The sequence below is a fragment of the Oncorhynchus tshawytscha genome, linkage group LG10, assembly GCF_018296145.1.
Source record: "Oncorhynchus tshawytscha isolate Ot180627B linkage group LG10, Otsh_v2.0, whole genome shotgun sequence".
NCBI lineage: Eukaryota > Metazoa > Chordata > Actinopteri > Salmoniformes > Salmonidae > Oncorhynchus > Oncorhynchus tshawytscha.
In genome coordinates, this window is record NC_056438.1 from 16,105,525 (window position 1) to 16,129,557 (window position 24,033).

A 24,033-nucleotide genomic window follows, 5' to 3' on the forward strand; every position below is an offset into this window, starting at 1 on the left:
AGGGTATGGACAAGGTACACTACATGACCAAAAGTATGTGGACAACTGTGTGTCAAACATCTCATTCCAAAACCATGGGCATTAATATAGAGTTGGTCCCCCTTTACTCTTACAATAGCCTCCACTCTTCTGGGAAGGTTTTCCACTAGATGTTGGAACTTTGCTGTAGGGACTTTGTTCCATTCAGCCGCAAGAGCATTAGTGAAGTCGACACCATTCTGTATACCTCTGGCCCTTCGTGAGACACTGTGTTAACTAACCTCCAGATGAGCTTCAATGCCACACAACTCTCCTTCCGTGGCCTCCAACTGCTCTTAAATGCAAGTAAAACTAAATGCATGCTCTTCAACCGATCGCTGCCCGCACCTGCCCGCCCGTTCAGCATCACTACTCTGGACGGTTCTGACTTAGAATATGTGGACAACTACAAATACCTAGGTGTCTGGTTAGACTGTAAACTCTCCTTCCAGCCTCACATTAAACATCTCCAATCCAAAATTAAATCTAGAATCGGCTTCCTATTTCGCAACAAAGCATCCTTCACTCATGCTGCCAAGCATACCCTTGTAAAACTGACCATCCTACCGATCCTCGACTTCGCCGATGTAATTTACAAAATAGCCTCCAACACTACTGAACAAATTGGATGCAGTCTATCACAGTGCCATCCGTTTTGTCACCAAAGCCCCATATACTACCCACCACTGCGACCTGTATGATCTTGTTGGCTGGCCCTCGCTTCATACTTGTCGCCAAACCCACTGGCTCCAGGTCATCTACAAGTCTCTGCTAGGTAAAGCCCCGCCTTATCTCAGCTCACTGGTCACCATAGCTACATCCACCGGTAGTCCCCGCTCCAGCAGGTATACCTCACTGGTCACCCCCAAAGCCAATTCTTTCTTTGGCTGCCTCTCCTTCCAGTTCTCTGCTGCCAATGACTTGAACAAACTGCAAAAATCTCTGAAGCTGTAGACTCTTACCTCCCTCACTAGCTTTAAACACCAGCTGTCAGAGCAGCTCACAGATCACTGTACCTGTGCATAGCTCATCTGTAAAAAGCCCATCCAATCTACCTCATCCCCATACTGTATTTATTTATTTATCTTGCTCCTTTGCACCCCAGTATCTCAACTTGCACATTCATCTTCTGCACATCCTACCATTCCAGTGTTTAATTGCTATATTCTAAATACTTTTCTACCATGGCGTATTTATATTTTTCTGTATATTTATATTTTTGCTGTATATTTGTCTACTGTATTATTGATTGTATGTTTGTTTATTCCATGTGTAACTCTGTGTTGTTGTATGTGTTGAACTGCTTTGCTTTATCTTGGCCAGGTCGCAGTTGCAAATGAGAACTTGTTCTCAACTAGCCTACCTGGTTAAATAAAGGTGAAATAAAAAATAAATACATGTTGGATGATTAGGGTTGGCTCGCAGTCGGCCTTCCAATTTATCCCAAAGGTGTTCAATGGGGTTGAGGTCAGGGCTCTGTGCTGGCCAGTCAAGTACTTCCACATCAATCTCAACAAATCATTTCTGGATGGACCTTGCTTTGTGCACGGGGGCATTATCATGCTGAAACTGGAAAGGGCCTTCCCCAAACTGTTGCCACAAAGTTGAAAGCACAGAATCGTATTGAATGTCATTGTATGCTGTAGCGTTAAGATTTCCTTTCACTGGAATTAAGGAGCTTGAACAATGAATCACTGCCCTAGACCATTTTTCCTCCTCCACTTAACTTTACAGTTGCCACTTTACATTGGGGCAGGTAGCATTCTCTTGGCATCAGCCAAACACAGATTTGTCCATCGGACTGCCAGATGGTGAGGCGTGATTCATCACGCCAGAGAATGCATTTTTTATACTGCTCCAGAGTCCAATGGCGTTGAGCTTTACACCACTCCAGCCGACGCTTGGCATTGCGCATGGTGATGTTAGGCTTGTGAGCGGCTGCTCGGCCATGGACATTTATTTCATGAAGCTCCCGACGAACAGTTCTTGTGCTGACGTTGCTTCCAGAGGCAGTTTGGAACTCGGCAGTGAGTGTTGCCACCGAGGACAGATAATATTTGACATGCTACGTGTTTCAGCACTCAGTCAATCCCATTCTGTGAGATTGTGTGGCCTTCCACTTCGAGGCTGAGCTGTTGTTGCTCCTAGGTATTTACACTTCACAACAACCACTCTTATAGTTGACCGTTCTAGAAGGGCAGAAATTGTTAAACAAATAAAAAATATATTTTGTTTTTGAGATTCTTCAAAGTAGCTGCGCTTTGCCTTGATGACAGCTTTGCACAGTCTTGGCATTCTCTCAACCAGCTTCATGAGTTCGTCACCCGGAATGCATTTCAATTAACAGGTGTGCCTTGTTAAAAGTTCATTTGTGGAATTTCTTTCTTTCTTAATGCATTTGAACCAATCAGTTGAGTTGTGACAAGGTAGGGGTGGTATACAAAATATTTGGTAAAATTTTTTATAAGACCAAGTCCATATTATGGCAAGAACAGCTCAAATAAGCAAAGAGAAACGACAGTCCATCATTACTTTAAGACATCAAGGTCAGTCAATACGGAACATTTTCAAGAACTTTGAACGTTTTTTAAAGTGCAGTCGCAGAAACTATCAAGTGCTATGATGAAACTTGCTATCATGAGGACCGCCACAGGAAAGGAAGACCCAGAGTTACTAGGGCCGGGTGGTATAACGTATTTTACTATATACCGGTATTGATGCACGGACCGGTTTGGGTTTTTACTTTACCTTCTATAACGGTATTTGAATGATTGGTTTGTTAAATGTGATACGCCTTATGTAACGTCCATTTTTATAGTTTACTCCGCTACTTGAGTCATCCCTCTCCGCTCTCTCTCTCTCTCCACGCCGCTTTCCACACAGACCTAGTCCCACACCCTGTCACTCAAGGAGCGCTTTTGTTGTTGCTTGACCATGAGACACTTTCGTTCAGTCTGCTTGGTCAATGCAGCACATGCAACAATGTTGATGACAACAATGTTTCAAATTTCATCGTAATATAAATTCACAAGCGTTCTTTAGTTACAATATTAGTTTGTGTTTCTTACATCTGCAAACAGCTAGTTTGTATTTTCTTAGAAAGTTAAGCTAAATCCTGTTAGCCACTAATGCTAATCGCTAGTTAGCTTGCTAGCTAACTAGCTAATAAAGTACTGAGTCAGAGCAAACATAGCTAGCTAATACAGCCTTATAACAGTGCTGGTGAAAGCATAAATCAGCATATTTATCTTCTAAATCAAAGAGGAATAGGGGGAACATGAATATGTTGGCTATATGCATAAAGATGTAATGTAGCCAAAGATTATAGGGTCCCCTAGGAAACACAGAACATCACTTTGGTTTCAACCCTGTCACAGTAACTCGTTCATGGTATTTTCATTCTTTCTCATGTCAAACAACACTGTATTCAAAGTGCCCACTATTATTTATATTCTAGCTATAGAATTAGAATAAACATTATATTTCCATGATTCCAAAAGTTCACCCAAGTGTTTTGATCTAGATCGCAATTGCAACATTTAAAAATAAGGCAGAGAATTTTTGCCCATATCGTGGAAATGATCTCAAATGATTGCAGGAAATGCGGAAATTGATGGAAATGCAGGAAATTATTTAAGTTGAAGTTGAATTTAACAGTATAAAACAATCAGAATGGAGAGTGACCCATTTAAATAATTTAGAATATACTGTATGTGTTGCCACCCTAGGGTTAAGCACTACTCATAAAGCAAATTTGAACTTTTATTAATGAATAACATCAAATACTGTCAAATTACCGTCATACCAACAAAAATTTGAAAAATACCATGATATGATATCTTGGCCGTATCACCCAGCCCTAAGAGTTACCTCTGCTGCAGAGGATAAGTTTATTAGAGTTACCAGCCTCAGAAATTGCAGCCCAAATAAATGCTTCACAGAGTTCAAGTAACAGACACATCTCAACATCAACTGTTCAGAGGAGACTGAGTGAATCAGGCCTTCATGGTTGAATTGCTGCAAAGAAACCACTACTAAAGGACACTAAGAAGAAAATACTTTTTTTGTGCCAAGAAAGACAAGCAATGGACATTAGACCGATGGAAATCTGTCCTTTGGTCTGATGATTTTTTTTTGGTCCAACCGCTGTGTCTTTGCAGAGTATGAGAACGGATGATATCCGCATGTGTGGTTGCCACCGGGAAGCATGGAGGAGGAGGTGTGATGGTGTGTGGGTGCTTTGCTGGTGAAACTGATTTTTTTAGAATTCAAGGCACACTTAACCAACATGGCTACCACAGCATTCTGCAGTGATACACCATCCCATCTGGTTTGGGCTTAGTGGGACTATAATTTGTTTTTCAACAGGACAATGATCCAACACACCAGGCTGTGTAAGGGCTATTTGATCAGGAATGAGAGTGATGGAATACTGCATCAGATAACCTGGCCTCCATAATCACCCAAACTCAACCAAATTGAGATGGTTTGGGATGAGTTGGACCGCAGAGTGAAGGAAAAGCAGCCAACAATTGCTCAGCATATGTGGGAACTGCTTCAAGACTGTTGGAAAAGCATTCCAGGTGAAGCTGGTTGAGAGAATGCCAAGAGTGTGTAAAGCTCTCAAGGCAAAGGGCGGCAACTTTGAAGAATCTAAAATATATTTTGTATTGTTTAACACTTTTTTTGGTTACTACGTGATTCCATATGTGTTATTTCATAGTTTTGATGTCTTCACTATTATTCAACCATGTAGAAACCCTTGAATGAGTAGGTCTGTTCAAACTTTGGACTGGTACGAAATATGTATATAATTAATTTTCCATGAGTCTATTGGAAAAAATAATAGGATATGTTGTCAAAACAAATGAATGCATTCAAAAGTGAAAAAAATATTATTAAAGGGTAAATTCTTTTCACCCTGTAACGGCTGTTGGTGGAAGAATGTGAGGACCAAAGCACAGCGTGGTACGTGTTCATGTTTGTTTATTGACACTGAACACTAAATACAAAAATAACAACAGGAATAACCAAAACAGTCCTGAAAGGTAAAAAACACTAAACAGAAATCAACTACCCACCAGACACAGGTGGGAAAAGGCTACCTACAGTGCCTTGCGAAAGTATTCGGCCCCCTTGAACTTTGCGACCTTTTGCCACATTTCAGGCTTCAAACATAAAGATATAAAACTGTATTTTTTTGTGAAGAATCAACAACAAGTGGGACACAATCATGAAGTGGAACGACATTTATTGGATATTTCAAACTTTTTTAACAAATCAAAAACGGAAAAATTGTGCGTGCAAAATTATTCAGCCCCTTTACTTTCAGTGCAGCAAACTCTCTCCAGAAGTTCAGTGAGGATCTCTGAATGATCCAATGTTGACCTAAATGACTAATGATGATAAATACAATCCACCTGTGTGTAATCAAGTCTCCGTATAAATGCACCTGCACTGTGATAGTCTCAGAGGTCCGTTAAAAGCGCAGAGAGCATCATGAAGAACAAGGAACACACCAGGCAGGTCCGAGATACTGTTGTGAAGAAGTTTAAAGCCGGATTTGGATACAAAAAGATTTCCCAAGCTTTAAACATCCCAAGGAGCACTGTGCAAGCGATAATATTGAAATGGAAGGAGTATCAGACCACTGCAAATCTACCAAGACCTGGCCGTCCCTCTAAACTTTCAGCTCATACAAGGAGAAGACTGATCAGAGATGCAGACAAGAGGCCCATGATCACTCTGGATGAACTTCAGAGATCTACAGCTGAGGTGGGAGACTCTGTCCATAGGACAACAATCAGTCGTATATTGCACAAATCTGGCCTTTATGGAAGAGTGGCAAGAAGAAAGCCATTTCTTAAAGATATCCATAAAAAGTGTTGTTTAAAGTTTGCCACAAGCCACCTGGGAGACACACCAAACATGTGGAAGAAGGTGCTCTGGTCAGATGAAACCAAAATTGAACTTTTTGGCAACAATGCAAAACGTTATGTTTGGCGTAAAAGCAACACAGCTCATCACCCTGAACACACCATCCCCACTGTCAAACATGGTGGTGGCAGCATCATGGTTTGTGCCTGCTTTTCTTCAGCAGGGACAGGGAAGATGGTAAAAATTGATGGGAAGATGGATGGAGCCAAATACAGGACCATTCTGGAAGAACCTGATGGAGTCTGCAAAAGACCTGAGACTGGGACGGAGATTTGTCTTCCAACAAGACAATGATCCAAAACATAATGCAAAATCTACAATGGAATGGTTCAAAAATAAACATATCCAGGTGTTAGAATGGCCAAGTCAAAGTCCAGACCTGAATCCAATCGAGAATCTGTGGAAAGAACTGAAAACTGCTGTTCACAAATGCTCTCCATCCAACCTCACTGAGCTCGAGCTGTTTTGCAAGGAGGAATGGGAAAAAATGTCAGTCTCTCGATGTGCAAAACTGATAGAGACATACCCCAAGCGACTTACAGCTGTAATCGCAGCAAAAGGTGGCGCTACAAAGTATTAACTTAAGGGGGCTGAATAATTTTGCACGCCCAATTTTTCAGTTTTTGATTTGTTAAAAAAGTTTGAAATATCCAATAAATGTCGTTCCACTTCATGATTGTGTCCCACTTGTTGTTGATTCATCACAAAAAAATACAGTTTTATATCTTTATGTTTGAAGCCTGAAATGTGGCAAAAGGTCGCAAAGTTCAAGGGGGCCGAATACTTTTGCAGGGCACTGTAAGTATGGTTCTCAATCAGAGGCAACGATCGACAGCTGTCCCTGATTAAGAACCATACCCAGCCAAAACAAAGAAATACAAACACATAGAAAAAGAACGTAGAATGCCCACCTAAATCACACCCTGACCAACCCAAAAATAGAGACATAAAAGCTCTCTACGGTCAGGGCGTGACACACCCTTTGAACATTTTGAGATTTTGGGGCTTCGTCAAGCAACTAGTTACCAACAACAACAAAAACAATTTACTATGATGTCTGTGTTATTGTGGAGCATTGAAAAATGATCTATTTGGAATTATAGTAATGTGCAGCCAAACTGAAAATGTTGGCTCAGTAGTGCACTTTGTGATAAAAGCACCAGATTTGGCTTAGAGGCAGATGTACATGTACTGTATGTACCCTGAAAATGTTTAGATATGGGGCAGTTTTGGTCCATAAATCAAATCAAATTTATTTGTCACATACACATGGTTAGCAGATGTTAATGCGAGTGTAGCGAAATGCTTGTGCTTCTAGTTCCGACAGTGCAGTAATAACCAACGAGTAATCTAACCTAACAATTCCAAAACTACTACCTTATACACACACGTGTAAAGGGATAAAGAATATGTACATAAAGATATATGAATGAGTGATGGTACAGAACGGCATCGGCAAGATGCAGTAGATGGTATCGAGTACAGTATATACATGAGATGAGTATGTAAACAAAGTGGCATAGTTTAAAGTGGCTAGTGATACATGTATTACATAAGGATGCAGTAGATGATATAGAGTACAGTATATACGTATACATATGAGATGAATAATGTAGGGTATGTAAACATTATATTAGGTAGCATTGTTTAAAGTGGCTAGTGATATATTTTACATCAATTCCCATCAATTCCCAATATTAAAGTGGCTGGAGTTGAGTCAGTGTGTTGGCAGCAGCCACTCAATGTTAGTGGTGGCTGTTTAACAGTCTGATGGCCTTGAGATAGAAGCTGTTTTTCAGTCTCTCGGTCCCAGCTTTGATGCACCTGTACTGACCTCGCCTTCTGGATGATAGCAGGATGAACAGGCAGTGGCTCGGGTGGTTGTTGTCCTTGATGATCTTTATGGCCTTCCTGTGACATTGGGTGGTGTAGGTGTCCTGGAGGGCAGGTAGTTTTCCCCCGGTGATGCGTTGTGCAGACCTCACTACCCTCTGGAGAGCCTTACGGTTGTGGGCGGAGCAGTTGCCGTACCAGGCGGTGATACAGCCCGACAGGATGCTCTCGATTGTAGAAGTTTGTGAGTGCATTTGGTGACAAGCCGAATTTCTTCAGCCTCCTGATGTTGAAGAGACGCTGCTGCGCCTTCTTCACGATGCTGTCTGTGTGGGTGGACCAATTCAGTTTGTCTGTGATGTGTACGCCGAGGAACTTAAAACTTACAACCCTCTCACTACTGTCCCATCGATGTGGATAGGGGGGTGTTCCCTCTGCTGTTTCCTGAAGTCCACAATCATCTCCTTAGTTTTGTTGACGTTGAGTGTGAGGTTATTTTCCTGACACCACACTCCGAGGGTCCTCACCTCCTCCTTGTAGACCGTCTCGTCGTTGTTGGTAATCACGCCTACCACTGTCATGTCGTCCACAAACTTGATGATTGTTGTTGGAGGCGTGCGTGGCCACGCAGTCGTGGGTGAACAGGGAGTACAGGAGAGGGCTCAGAACGCACCCTTGTGGGGCCCCAGTGTTGAGGATCAGCGGGATGGAGATGTTGTTACCTACCCTCACCACCTGGGGGCGGCCCGTCAGGAAGTCCAGTACCCAGTTGCACAGGGCGGGGTCGAGACCCAGGGTCTCGCGCTTGATGACGAGTTTGGAGGGTACTATGGTGTTAAATGCTGAGCTGTAGTCGATGAACAGCATTCTCACATAGGTATTCCTCTTGTCCAGATGGGTTAGGGCAGTGTGGTTGAGATTGCATCGTCTGTGGACCTATTTGGGCGGTAAGCAAATTGGAGTGGGTCTAGGGTGTCAGGTAGGGTGGAGGTGATATGGTCCTTGACTAGTCTATCAAAGCACTTCATGATGGCGGAAGTGAGTGCTACGGGGCGGTAGTCGTTTAGCTCAGTTACCTTAGCTTTCCTGGGAACAGGAACAATGGTGGCCCTCTTGAAGCATGTGGGAACAGCAGACTGGGATAAGGATTCATTGAATATGTCCGTAAACACACCAGCCAGCTGGTCTGCGCATGCTCTGAGGGCGCGGCTGGGGATGCCGTCTGGGCCTGCAGCCTTGCGAGGGTTAACACGTTTAAATGTTTTACTCACCTCGGCTGCAGTGAAGGAGAGTCCGCATGTTTTGGTTGCGGGCAGTGTCAGTGGCACTGTATTGTCCTCAAAGCGGGCAAAAAAGTTATTTAGTCTGCCTGGGAGCAAGACATCCTGGTCCGTGACGGGGCTGGTTTTCTTTTTGTAATCCGTGATTGACTGTAGACCCTGCCACATACCTCTTGTCTGAGCCGTTGAATTGCGATTCTACTTTGTCTCTATACTAACGCTTAGCTTGTTTGATTGCCTTGCGGAGGGAATAGCTACACTGTTTGTATTCGGTCATGTTTCCGGTCACCTTGCCCTGATTAAAAGCAGTGGTTCGCGCTTTCAGTTTCACGGAATGCTGTCGTCAATCCACGGTTTCTGGTTTGGGAATGTTTTAATCGTTGGGAACGACATCTTCAACGTATGTTCTCATGAACTCGCTCACCGAATCAGCGTATTCGTCAATGTTGTTGTTTGACGCAATACAAAACATATCGTATTGCTTAGGGGGTGTGGCAGCTTCCTAAAAAAATGTAAATGTATTTTTAGATTCCAGTCAGTGTCTCTGTACCAAGTTGACTCTCATCTTTCAGATGGAATTGAATTGATAGCCTAGCATTACAATGTTAGAGCCAAAAGTCTGATGGCACCGTTGCCCATATCGCCGGCCGTTCTTACTGTAGGTTGTACCCATAAATCAGATTAGCTCAAACGCTAATTTCTCAGCCCGTTGAGTATCACAGACACACTTTTTTTATATGAATAACAGAGCAATGTTCATGTTGCTATGGATGAAATGTATCAAAATAACTGTTAACATGAAAAACATACAAAAGTGTCTATTTTTTAACAACAAATTTAACTAAAAATGATTTAAAAAATAAATAATAACAATACTTATTTTGGGGAAATAAAACAATTTCTGTGAATTACAAAAGTTAAAATAACATGTTACTGCTTGACAGTGTCTCTTTACAATCATTAATAATTTGTGTTAAAAAATGACCCCATTTGGTGCTTTTAAGATAAAAATGTGTTGTCACTTTTAGGGTTGTTATTTCTATTATCACTACTACGACTATAATAACAATAACTTATTATGATGCTGTAACTCTTCCAGTCCAGGAGAGGGTACTTCAGAAACCTAATCATGTGTTGGAGATGCCTGGAGGACCTCTCACCCTCACTCTGAGAGACAGCCAGGAGCCTCCACCCACAACAACCTCCCCAGTCAGCAGTCAGGAGGTGAGGCCAGACTATACAGTACAGCTGCACCTATATAGTGCATGCTTAGTCACTTAAGATAAAACATTTATCTTCCATAATATGAGGTCAATATACACATTGTCATTGCATCCCAGTAAACACATATCGTGGATCTGCCTGTCAGGTAATGGCTTTATTATCCCTTCAAATGAGGTCAAAATAGTCTGCATTGATTTTATTGCATGTTTGATTTTATGATGAGTAAAATATAAATTTACAATATGAGAAATGACAAGAACATACATTTTAGCCAAATGAATCTGTATTAAACTAAAATGGACAAATGCCAAATGAGTTGCTAGATTTCTAATATAATCCAGACGCAGCTGTACGGTTGACCTACAATAATAAATGAATAATAAACATAAAGACAGACATAATAATCATTAACAGTGGAATTCCCCAGGACTTACACCTTTTATCTCTGACTCTAGAGTCACCAGTCCCTCCCATTCCATCCCTCCCTCCCTGTCCAGACATCCCCACCTGGTTTCCTAGAGCATGAACTCCATCTAGACTCCTACCTCCTGAGATACCTGAAGGAGAGCCCTGGGGCTGGAAGAGACCTGCAGCAGCAGCTGTCCTCTCTGGGCTGCTCTGTCCACCTCCATCCAGAGGACGGGAGGGCAGTGGTCAGAGGCTCAGGCCAAGCTGGGTCATGTGGAGATGGGGTTGGGGTGGGACCATGGAAGGTACAGGTCGAGAGACTGTTCAAACAGCTCCAGGAGCAGTACAAATGCCACTATGAGGTAGACCCACGTAAGCTCCAGACTCTGCTGCAGAGCAGTACCCTGGGTTCAGAGGATGTGAGGGTTTACTGCGAGGCAGGGGAAGGGTTTGCGGTGGTGGTTGGGGAGGGGCCCGAGGTCCAGGCCAAGCTGAAGGAGCTGGCGGCCTTCCAGGGTCAGGGTCTGAGCTCCTGGAAGCAGGAGAAGATCAGCACCACCTGTCAACTTGGACAGTCTAAGCTCCGTCTTCTAGGTGAAGTGATAGAGAAGGATATAGTTGAGGTTGTTCCAGGGGTGAAGGTGACACGCGGTGACTCTGGCCAGCTGGAGCTGATGGGTTCAGCAAGTGATGTCCGGACAGCCAGACAGTTAGTTACAGATAAAATATCTCTGGTGCTGGAGCGGGTGGTGCCTGAGGTGTCCCCCCACCTCCTGTCCTTCCTGAGGGATGAGTATGGGAGGCCTGGGAACCTGAGCAGTCTGCTGGGGTTGGGACTCCATGTGGAGGTAGAGTTGGGGGATACAGAGCTCCGTCTGTTCTCCCTCTCCTCTGGGAAACTGGACCAAGCTGAGAAGGATCTGCTGGGGGAGTTTGGGGAGGAGAAGATTGATGTGCCCAACGGTGCTTTCCAGGCTGAACTGAAGTCCAAACTTGAGACAAAGGTGAAGGGGATGAACCAAAGTAGACGCAGGGTGGTGGCCAGGTATGGTCCTGGGTGTAGAGTACAGCTGCTGGGTCACATGAAGCAGGTTCAGGAGCTGAGGGAGGAGATTGGGGCCTTTCTGAAAGACCAGTCCAGTGTAAGAGTTGTGGGACGTCGTCAACAGAACCATAGTGGCATAGACGGTGAAGAAGGCGCCGGACCAAGACCTAACGAGACGATCGCAGCCACCAGCTATCACCTCCAGGGTGGGCTGCAGGTAGTTGTTTTTCAGGGTGACATCACCAAGGAACGGGCAGACGCACTGGTGAACGCAGCCAATGAGTATCTGGATCACGCTGGGGGCGTGGCTGCAGCTCTGAGCCGGGCGGGGGGGCATGAAGTACAGCAAGCCAGCAGGGATCTGGTTAGGCAGATAGGGAGAGTACCCACAGGTACCGTGGTAGAGACTACAGGAGGGTGGCTGCCTTGTAAGATGCTGCTGCATGCAGTGGGACCAGTAGGGGGCAGAGTAGGTGGGAATGAGCGCCCTCTGCTGGAGAAGACAGTAAAGGCAGTCCTGGATCTGGCAGAGAACCTGGAGCTCCAGACCCTGGCCATGCCCTGCATCAGCTCAGGGTTATTTGGCGTTCCTCTGAAGGTGTGTTCTGAGGCCATAGTCTCTGCAGTGAGGGACTTTGGGAGGGAACAGCACATCCTTACCAAGGTCACTCTGATTGATTTGAGTGGAGAGGCAGTGAGAGCCATGCAGGAGGCCTGTGATAGGCTGTTACAGGGGAAGAGGGAGATTCCTGAGTGGGAGAGAATGTCGAGCACCACCACTACCACTACACATGCTCCTCAGAGAGACACCACTGCTGCCTCCACCAGGGGACCAGTGGCTCCAGAGGTCTGTGTCCAGGTGGAGATCATCCAGGGAACCATAGAGAAACAGGAGGTGAGAGAGAGACACACTGACCTTGCCACAGCCTTCACATTCTGTGAATTATGTTGACTTCGAACTGACCCAATGTTCCCTTTCTCTTTTACACTTTCTTTTCCTTTTTCTCTTCCCCTTTTACTTGATTTATTTGTCCCCCCCTGTCTTTCTATCTGTCTGTGTCTGTCTCTCTGAAGGTGGATGCTCTGGTGTCCCCCATGGTTGGTAGTGACCCTCTATCCTCCCGAGTGGGTAATGTCTTGTCTGAGGCAGCTGGACCGGTGCTGATGACAGCATTTCTGAGGGAATCAGCGGGACGGACTGCACCTGGTGACAACGTCCTGGTGGAGGGACTGTCTGGTCTCAGCTCTGGCCGTGTCTTCTTCCTCAGCTGTGCACACTGGGACAACAATCCCCAAGGACCAGCTGTACAGGTGTGTGTGTGTGTGTGTGTGTGTGTGTGTGTGTGTGTGTGTGTGTGTGTGTGTGTGTGTGTGTGTGTGTGTGTGTGTGTTATGACCTTTGAACCTCCATTAACCCTTGACCTCTGGTCCTCTCTCAGGCTCTGATGCAGGGTGTGAGGAAAATCCTGACTGCTTGTGAGATCCGGGGCTTCCGTTCCATTGCGTTCCCTGTAGTTGGAACTGGTGAGGTTCTCCAGTTCCCTCACAACGTGGCAACGCAGGTTCTGCTAGAAGAGATCCGTAGGTATGAACAGAACCGAGTGAGCAGAACCCCCTTCTTTGTCCGCATTGTCGTCCATCCCAATGACAGAGATTCTACCAAGGTGAGAAGAGACTTTTAAAGTTCTCAAAGAATTAAACAAAATGTCCATTAACTTCAATATGTTTAAGCGAATCACATTGCAGATTATCTGAAGCCCTTATATAATACTGTGTAATATATCAATAATGGCAGATTTTTTAATAATAACAATCACATTTCTTCATTGCAGCTTTTCAAACTACCCAGAATGCTTTGCATCTCAGAGGGTTCAATTTGGGCACTCGACCAGAGCAAGGTGAATTACAACACTTCACCCCCACCTTTAAATCAAATACATTATTACGATATGATTGATCCATTTCAAGTTATAATTCTGAACCCTCCCTATAGACATCAGGATTGTGCTGCTTGGTATAACCGGAGGAGGTAAAACAGTGCTGGAAACACCATCTTCGGACAAGATGATGTGTTCCTCTCAGACAGTTCCTCCACCTCCTCAACACAGAAATGTAAAGCTCATACCAAGAACATCAAAGGCAGAAACATCACCCTGATTGACACACCTGGATTCTTTAAAACTGACATCCCTGAAGAGGAGCTGAAACCTAAAATAGTCAAATGTATAACAGAATGTGTTCCAGGACCGCATGCCTTTCTCATTGTACTGAAAGTGGAACGGTATACAATCTATTCAAGACTGTAGCGAAAATCTAGACATATTTTTCACCAGAGGCATTTAAATATGCCACAGTCCTCTTCACTCATGGTGACCAACAGAATGATGAACTGAACATGCTTGTGGAGAAATGTGGAGGCTGATATCACGTGATCGACAACAAATACTGGAACACCAATCAGCAGGGTCGGTACAGGAACAATCAGTACCAAGTAGCAGAGTTACTCAACACCATAGAGAAGATGGTGAGAGATAACGGAGGAGGGTTCTACACCAACGAGTTGCTCCAAGAGGCAGAGAGATTAATACAAGCAGAGATGGAGAGTCTTAGGAAGGAGTCAACTGGCCAGATGTCAGAGAAAGAGATGGGAAAACAGGCTAAAGAAATAGTGAGGAATAAACTCCTGATCAAACTCTCAGGGACACTAACAGGTGTTGGTAGGCATAGCTGCAGGAGTTGTCTTTGGGACGTCCACAACAACAGGAGCAGTCAGAGGAGGGTCCGTAGGAGTTACTGCAGCAGAGGAGGCAGAGACAGTACCGGAGGCTTTAAACTAAGGTTCTGAATGTGCCAGAAGAAAACCTTTTGAAAGGTTATAGTAACAGATAAACCTGGAATCATTGGATCAAAAATGGTGGAAAAGTATGATTCAACATCTGACTAACTATGTAGACACCAGTCAGTTAAATTCAACTGTGCAATAGCTTTTTGTCCCATTTATTTTTCTTTCTGATTTGTTAAAAGCAGGCGACAGGGTTATGGTTAAACTGAATGAATATTAAATTGTTCAATTTGAGGTTAATATTTTTTCATGTTTAATGTACAAATTGACTAATTGAATGAATCATTTGAACCTGTGTTTAATGATTTGAAACGGTATTGAATAAATATGTCATTCAGTTTAAAATGTAAATTAATTGAACATTCAAGTTCAATGTTTATATTTTCAGTTTCAATCGGGTAATTATTGCATTCATTGTCTGTGTATCAAGTTTATAAACCATCATTTCAAGTTAATCAAAGTTCAATATATTAAACTTCACAGATGCATTTAGATTCCATTTTCATGTTCAGTTCTCTAAATCAGTGCCGTTTTTAGCATGTCAATCTTGGTGGGGCAAACAAACCAAAAAATGTTTTGATGCATGCCAGCAAAGCCACGACACAACACTAAACAATAGATTTATAGCACTATAACGGTGCCCACAAACTGTTGAGACCTATATAAAGCTGTCCCAACAGCAGATCTTTCTTTTCAGCACGATGGAGTGAATCCTTACCAACGCTACACCTGGCTATCAGCTGAACATAGCTGATATGGCTGACTTCTCCACAACTACCTGCGGAGGTCATTCCAGGAGCAGCTCTGGATGGAGACGGGCACGCCAAATGGTCACCTACCTGATGTCACCAGGGCAGGTGCCAACAACACCCCCAGACAGGCACTCCAGGTGAGGGAGAACCTGACCATCTTCTTCTCATCGCCAGCAGGTGAAGTCCCATGGCAGTATGCCGTGGAGTGAAACGGCTCTTTTAAGAGCCCCCTAACACAAAGGTTATTTTAAAAACCCTCCACCGTTGTCCATGAAATTGAATTTTCTTCCCCCAGATGACTTTATGTATCATTGTCTCTCTTCATTTGGAAGTTATATTTAAGTGACATTTGGGAGTAAAGACCACACCTTAACCCCTTCCCTCTCCCATTAACGTCAGTATTATACACACCTGGCATGGTACATCAGATGAGCTGGAGCTCTAATTAAGGCTATACGACATACAGTTAGTATGATCACAAAGGGTCCTAGGGTAGAGGTCCATACAAATAGTGCAGTTTACCACCATGTTCACTGGTGTGACAAAATGCAGGTGGAAAAAAACTAACACTAATGTGTTTTTACTTTCATCTTGTCTGAGATCTGCAAAGGTGTAGAGAAGAAATAAGCAGATTAAGTCTAAATGAGATATTAATAAACAACTGAAACAACTGACTATGAAAACATAATTTAAAACGTATTCATGTACAGGAAAGAACATGACAGGTATGTGTGTTTAAATGTTTTTTAACAAAAATTAAACTATTGAAAGAGGTGTGCGTGCGTGTAAAAATAAATGAATGTGTAGCCTGTAATCTGTAAGAGAACAAGAGCATGTATTTTTGGCACAACTGCAGACTGATACAGGGACTACTCATAAAGCCTAGACGTAGTAGGGGAACTTCAGACATGGCCATAAAGAGAGAGAGGGCAGGGCACTGGAGATCTGAGGTACGAAGAGGTGTGTGTGTGTCTCTGTCTCTGAGAAAAAGGGAATAATATGTAGCCATAACACAGCTAAACAAACCAATGGCCCCTGGATGTCATGGAACAGAACTTCACAAACAGTTTCAACACCCTGGTTTTCAAGTGGTTTTAAATGAAAGAAATATATTCACCTTTAGTCTCGTAAGAGACCAACAAGAGCATCTGAATTCTCCGGTGTGTGAGTTTCAATTCTGTCAATTCAGAAATCTATGTAACACTAATAATGAATGCTATCCTAAGACTTTATAAACAAATGACTTTATGAATTGACTGAATTTAAACAGAACTGACGTGTGTGAAAAGAAAGGTACAATGAGGGAGGTCAAAACAACAACCAGACAACTCCTCTCCTCTTCCTGTCCTTCCTGTGAGCTGGTCGGCTAAATTGACTCCATTTCTGAAAGGGAAGAGAAAAACAACACATACAAGCTTAACATAATATGACACCATAAAAGGTGAGATTTATGTTAACTAAATACTGCTTGCATAGTGTAGTTAGTGCCATAAATATAGGAACAGTGTGGTAAAGTTGGTAATACTTGCTGTTTACTCATGGAATTTGTATTTCAGATCAAAAGATGAATATTACAGGCAAATATTTAGGCAGCAAACTGTTGTTTTAGGATATTTTCTAACCCAGAAACAACAGCTATACATTTGCCTCATTAATATCTTGATCTGAAATACCAATTAGCCTACATGACTATACTGTAAAAATGACCTACTTTACTTCACTGTCACAACACTTATGACACTACCTATGATGTGGAGAGAAGAAAATGTACCATTGAACTCGGCTTCGAAAAGCAGCTGATACATTTTAACCTTGACTGCTGCTCTTCTTCACTGAGGCAGCCTCTTCAGTGTTGGCACCAGGCTCATGGCAAATAGGGTCTCGTCATCCTCCTTCCTGTGACATCAGGTTGGGCTGCATCCCTCTCGACGGCTTGGAGGAGCCTCTGCTGAAATGAATTAAGTGGATCTGGGGGCTGGTGTGACGTTGTTCCTCTTCATTTCTCTCTCTGTTTCTCTCCACGGCCACATCCTGTTCAACAAGGTCCTCAGTGGACACTTCCGTGAGGTTCATAATAATCTTAGGTGGTCATAGATCCAGAGGTGCTTCCTCCATTTCAACATCTTCCATGGCTGCACCGGTGGTGGTCATACTTGTGGATGATGTAGACGTTGTAGAGGGTCTCGCTACACACCGGTGGTGGTCATACTTGTGGATAATGTAGACGTCGTAGAGGGTCTCGCTGCACCGGTGGTGGTCATACTTGTGGATGATGTAGACGTTGTAGAGGGTCTCGCTGCACCGGTGGTGGTCATACTTGTGGATGATGTAGATGTTGTAGAGGGTCTCACTGCACCGGTGGTGGTCATACTTGTGGATGATGTAGACCTTGTAGAGGGTCTCGCTGCACCGGTGGTGGTCATACTTGTGGATGATGTAGACGTTGTAGAGGGTCTCGCTGCACCGGTGGAGGCAGTGGTCGCATTTGTAGGTGACGTTGAGGGTCTTGATGCACCAGTGGAGACAACACTTGTGGATGACGTAGTAGAGGGTCTGGCTGTAAAATTGCCACTCGTTGTCCTAGGCACAATAAATGCATCCAGAAAAGAAAGAATGTGGCAGAAGCACCAAGGCTGCTGGCCTGAAGCTGCTGACCCAGACCTCTCCTTCTCTTTCTCTGCCCTTCTCTCTCTCTGATACCTGTCCCTGAGTCATCTCCACTTCCTCCTACAGTCTTCTTCTACATAGACATGAACATGATTAGCCAAACCATTACCTAGCATAACTATAGTTATTAGCTAGCTATCATGGATATGTCAGCTACTGTACACACAGACACACACACACACACACAGTTATCTGACCAAATGATCAGGGACACAGTATTATCTACCATTTCTATTACTATTTATCTGACAATCACACTCTTTCAAACATGACTATTTGGGAAAGATATCAGGGGTAGTAACTAGCATAATTTATGACTTTCTTTCTCTCACACACACCTCAATGGCTAGGTTAGCTAGCTAGCTAACATTAACTAGCCACATCTAGCACAAGCTCACTACTAAACTGACCTGACAATCCTACTATCGTGGACACTTGTCTCCAAGCAGCATTTTTGTGTTTACGTCCCTGTAGCTGTCAGCAGTTGTGTCAAAAAGACACAGTTTTGAGGATACTGCGAAACTGATTCTCTCCTCCATGTGTCCAACCGCATGCAACCTTCTGCAAAACATACCTGCATCAGTATAGTTGCCCAGTTGCGCAAAATGTTACACAGCAGTGATGCAATGAAGCAGTCGGTGTGTTCGAAGCATAAAACCCCAAACAGCAAGCAATGCAGATGTAGAAGCACGGTGGCTAGGACAAACTCCCTAGAAAGGCAGGAATCTAGGAAGAAACCTAGAGAGGAACCAGGCTCTGAGGGGTGGCCAGTCTTCTTCTGGCTGTGCAGGGTGGAGATTATAACAGTACATGGCCAAAATGTTAAAACGTTCATAGATTACCAGCAGGGTCAAATAATAATAATCACAGTGGTTGTAGAGGGTGCAACATGTCAGCACCTCAGGAGTAAATGTCAGTTGGCTTTTCATAGCCGAGCATTCAGAGTTAGAGACAGCAGGTGTGGTAGAGAGAGAGAGTTGAAAACAGCAGGTCCGGGACAAGGTAGCACGTCTGGTGAACAGGTCAGGGTTCCATAGCCGCAGGCAGAACAGTTGAAACCGGAGCAGAAGAACAACCCAGGTGGACTCGGGAAAAGGAGTCATCAGACCAGGTAGAAATACCCCAGATATAAAAGACTGACCCTAGCCCCCTGACACAAACTATTGCAGCATAAATACTGGAGGCTGAGACTGGAGGGGTCGGGAGACACTGTGGCCCCGTCGACAATACCCCCGGGCAGGGCCAACGAGGGGGGCGCCAACCCGGACGCAACCCACTCAAGTGACGCACCCCTCCTTAGGAAGGCATGGAAGAGCACCAGTAAGCCAGTGACTCAGCCCCCGTAATAGGGTTAGAGGCAGAGAATCCCAGTGGAGAGAGGGGAACCGGCCAGGCAGAGAAAGCAAGGGCGGTTTGTCATTCCAGTGCATTTCCGTTCACCTTCATACCCCTGGGTCAGATTTCACTCAATCATAGGAGCTACTGAAGAGATGAGTATTCAGTAAAGACTTAAAGGTCGAGACCGAGTCTGCGTCTCACATGGGTAGGCAGACCATTCCATAAAAATGGAGCTCTATAGGAGAAGGCCTTGCCTCCAGCTGTTTGCTTAGAAATTCCAGGGACAATAAGGAGGCCTGCGTCTTGAGACCATAGCGTACATGTAGGTATGTACAGCAGGACCAAATCGGAAAGATAGGTAGGAGCAAGGCCATGTAATGCTTTGTAGGTTATCAGTAAAACCTTGAAATCAGCCTTTGCATTAACAGGAAGCCAGTGTAGGGAGGCTATCACTGGAGTAATATGATCACATTTTGGGGTTTTAGTCAAGATTCTAGTAGCCGTATTTAGCACCAGCTGATGTTTATTTAGTGCTTTATCCGGGTAGCCGGGTTGCATTAGTCAAATCATTTTTGGACAAAGTTTCAGGGTCCAAAGTAACGCAGCGGTCCTTCACAGTTTTATTTGAGATGACTGTACAACCATCAAGATTAATTGTCAGATCCAACAGAAGATCTCTTTGTTTCTTGGGACCTAGAACTAGTATTTCTGTTTTGTCCGAGTTTAAAAGTAAAACATTTGTGATGTTCTGACGACTGGAAGAACAAATTTCACATGTGAAGTGTTCCAAAGACACGTTTTCACGTGGAATTTTAGGTGAAGTGTTCCAAAGACACGTTTTCACGTGGAATTTTAGGTGAAGTGTTCCAAAGACACGTTTTCACGTGGAATTTTAGGTGAAGTGTTCCAAAGACACGTTTTCACGTGGAATTTTAGGTGAAGTGTTCCAAAGACACGTTTTCATGTGGAATTTTAGGTGAAGTGTTCCAAAGACACGTTTTCACGTGGAATTTTAGGTGAAGTGTTCCAAAAACACGTTTTTTTGTCACGTGTACTTTCATGTTATCATGTTGTTTTACATGTTGTCACATATTTTCACAAACGTCACATCAGATTACATGTGATCATGTGAAATTCATTTTAGTTTTTTTCTGCAAGGTTGAGGATGATGTTAGAATGTCACTAAGATGTTCTCATGGCTGCCGCCTTATCGGCTCCTAACCAACTGTGCTATTTTGTTTGTTTTTTCGCATTATTTGGAACTTGTTTTGAAGATAATGTTGCTGCTACCGTCTCTTATGACCGAAAAGAGCTTCTAGACATCAGAACTGCGATTACTGACCTCAGATTAGACGAAGAGTTTTTCTTCAATGAGTCGGACGGAAGGGATATACCACAGACATCTGACAGCCCAGATCCCCTTCATTCGCTGGAGAAGTAAACACAGGTTTTGCGGAAAGATATCGGGGTGCCTTATGAGGATCAGGCGACGAGTGGCTAATCTGCCTTTGCTTTCCGTCCTGCTAGCTAACGTTCAATCGCTGGAAAATAAATGGGACGAACTGAAAGCACGCATATCTTACCAACAGGACATTAAAACTGTAATATCTTATGTTTCACCAAGTCGTGGCTGATCGGCGACATTAAGAACATACAGCTGGCGGGTTATACACTGTATCAGCAGGATAGAACAGCAGCCTTTGATAAGGCATGGGGAGCGGGCCTATGCATATAGGTAAACAGCAGGTGGTTGAATATATAAACATTGAATGTGTTTTATTAAATAGCAATTGAATTTTAAAACTAAATGCAATATTCATTTAATTCAGTTTCAAATCAATAGTTCAGTGCTACAACAAAATTGTGAAATGTCTGGGTGTGATTTGAGAAGCACTGCACTGAGGTGTTGTGTATCAGATCACACACATTACGATACATTATGTACAGTGCATCCGGAAAGTATTCAGACCCCTTTACTTTTTCCAAATGTTGTTACATTACAGCCTTATTCTAAAATGTATTAAATTGTTTGTTTTTTACCCCTACACACAATGCCCCATAATGACAAGGCAAAAACTGTTTTTTATACATGTTTGTACATTTATTCAAAATACAAAACTGAAATAGCACCTTTACATAAGTATTCAGACCCTTTACTCAGTACTTTGTTGAAGCACCTTTGGCAGCAATTACAGCCTTGAGCATTCTTGGGTATGAGGCTACAAGCTTGACACACCTGTATTTGGGGAGTTTCTCCCATTCTTCTCTGCAGATCCTCTCAAGCTCTGGCAGGTTGGATGGGGAGCATCGCAGCACAGCTACTTGCAGGTCTCCCCAGAGATGTTTGACATGTTCAAGTCCGGGCTCTGGCTGGTCCACTCAAGGACATTCAGAGACTTGTCCTGAAGCCACTCCTGCATTGTCTTGTTGGAAGGTGTACCTTCACCCCAGTCTGAGGTCCTGACCACTCTGGAGCAGGTTTTCATCAAGGATCTCTCTGTACTTTACTCCGTTCATCTTACCCTCGATCCTGACTAGTCTCCCAGTCCCTGCCGCTGAAAAATATCCCCACAGCATGATGCTGCAACCACCATGCTTCACCATTGGGAGGGTGCCAGGTTTCCTCCAGACGTGATGCTTGTCAATCAGTCCAAAGAGTTCCATCTTGGTTTCATCAGACTAGAGAATCTTGTTTTTCATGGTCTTTAGGTGCCTTTTGGCAAACTCCAAGTGGGATTTCATGTGCCTTTTACTGAGGAGTAGCTTCCGTCTGGCCATTCTACCATAAAGGCCTGATTGGTGGAGTGCTGCAGAGATGGTTGTCCTTCTGGAAGGTTCTCCCATCTCCACAGAGGAACTCTGGAGCTCTGTGAGAGTGACCATTGGGTTCTTGGTCACCTCCCTGACTGAGGCCTTTCTCCCCCGATTGCTCCGTTTGGCTGAGCGGCCAGCTCTAGGAAGAGTCTTGGTGGTTCCAAACTTCTTCCATTTAAGAATGATGGAAGCCACTGTGTTCCTAGGGACCTTCAATACTGCAGAAAGTTTCTGGTACACTTTTCCAGTACTGTGCCTCGACACAATCCTGTCTCGGAGCTCTACGGACAATTCCTTCGACCTCATAGCTTGGTTTTTGCTCTGACATGTACTGTCAACCGTGGGACCTTATATAGACAGGTGTGTGCCTTTCCAAATCATGTCCAATCAATTTAATTTACCACAGGTGGACTCCAATCAAGTTGAAGAAACATCTCAAGGATGATCAATAGAAACAGGATGCATCTCTGCTCAATTTTGAGTGTCATAGCAAAGGGTCTGAATACTTATGTAAATAAGGTATTTTTTTTATTTTATATATAAATTAGCAAACATTTCTAAAAACCTGTTTCTGCTTTTTCATAATGGGTATTGTGTGTGGATTGATGAGGACATTTTTGTTTTAATACATTTTAGAATAAGTCTGTAATGTAACAAAGTGTGGAATGTTTTTAATCGGCAGGGACTGGGAAACTGGTCAGAATTGAAGGAATGGTGGATGGTACTAAATACAGGAAAATTCTTGAGGGAAAACTGTTTCAGTCTTCCAGAGATTTGATACTGGGATGGAGGTTCACCTTCCAGCAGGACAATGACCCTAAGCATACTGCTAAAGCAACACTTGAGTGGTTTAAGGGGAAACATTTAAATGTGAATAGTTATGCATGCTCAAGTTTTCTGTTAATTTGTCTTATTTATTGTTTGTTTCACAATAAACATATTTTGCATCTTCAAAGTGGTAGGCATGTTGTGTAAATCAAATGATACAAACCCCCCAAAAATCTATTTGAATTCCAGGTCGTAAGGCAACAAAATGGGAACAATGCCAAGGGGGTGAATACTTTCGCAAACCACTGTGTACAATAAAGTGTTCAGTCTGTTCTGTGCTAGCATTCCATTCCTTTCCACCAGTTGTCATGCCAACAACTTTGGTTATGTTTGACATGGCAAGGAGTGGCAAAGAGTGTAATGTTAGCATAAACAGACTGCATTTCAGGATAACAATGTGTACCTACACTGTTTAATTAGACTGTACCTGCTTACGTAGCTACAGTACCATGTAAATACATAGAGCTCTGGATACTTAATATATTGTAAAGTGGGACCAATATATTTTGCTACATACAGTACATACATAACATAAAATGTATGTTATTTACTCAAAGACAGATTTTAAAAAATAGTTTATTATAACCATGAACAGATTGGGAATGTTTTGTACAGTATTAGTACAATACAGTAATGATTATCATAGAACTGTATATATTCATAATGTTCAAGGTGACAATAATTTAAGTCTATTTTCAGTGTATGCAGGTTATTTGAGACAAAAGTGTATTAATCAGATAATGTATATTTAAATGTAGCCATGTACGTAAATTAATTACTACTCTGTACCTCTTACAATCTCACCCATTTTACTTTGTAGGTTGTAGCAGGTCTGGATTTCAAATAGGTTTTTAGGTTTGTCATGGTTTTGTTCTGTTACAGAAACAACATTTGCATTATTAAAGAAGGCCGTATGAACTCTACTTATTATGTAGCTGAAGTGGCACACTTACTTGTTAGCTAACTGGCTATGGCTATCCAACACTGGAACTGTTCAAAGTCAAGGTAAACTTTATGCTTTATTAATGTATTGCCACAGGGGCCTGC

General features: G+C 43.3%; 1 protein-coding gene and 1 long non-coding RNA gene across 5 annotated transcripts in view; one reads left to right on the forward strand and one right to left on the reverse strand.

Annotated features, from left to right (window-relative positions):
* Nucleotides 1-15,992, forward strand: part of LOC112259842 (protein mono-ADP-ribosyltransferase PARP14) — a 25,959-nt gene extending 9,967 nt beyond the window's left edge. For 2 of the 4 annotated variants that reach the window (XM_042328196.1, XM_042328195.1), the window contains exons 2-7: nt 10,168-10,292; nt 10,748-12,640; nt 12,820-13,056; nt 13,185-13,409; nt 13,578-13,643; nt 15,285-15,992. In XM_042328196.1, the coding sequence (XP_042184130.1) occupies nt 10,209-10,292; nt 10,748-12,640; nt 12,820-13,056; nt 13,185-13,409; nt 13,578-13,643; nt 15,285-15,341 (2,562 nt within the window). In that variant the 5' untranslated portion in view covers nt 10,168-10,208 and the 3' untranslated portion in view covers nt 15,342-15,992. Of the gene's footprint in view, nt 1-10,167; nt 10,293-10,747; nt 12,641-12,819; nt 13,057-13,184; nt 13,410-13,577; nt 13,644-13,738; nt 15,082-15,284 lie in introns of those variants that run through there. The other 2 variants (XM_024434502.2, XM_024434503.2) reach the window with 2 other exon arrangements.
* A 136-nt stretch (nt 15,993-16,128) lies between these two features.
* LOC121847422 lies at nt 16,129-18,896 on the reverse strand. Its single transcript, XR_006084264.1, has 3 exons — nt 18,417-18,896; nt 17,111-18,079; nt 16,129-16,722 (listed from the first exon to the last, which is right to left on the reverse strand). It is a non-coding gene; the product is annotated as an uncharacterized LOC121847422 (long non-coding RNA).
* Nucleotides 18,897-24,033: the final 5,137 nt, after the last annotated feature.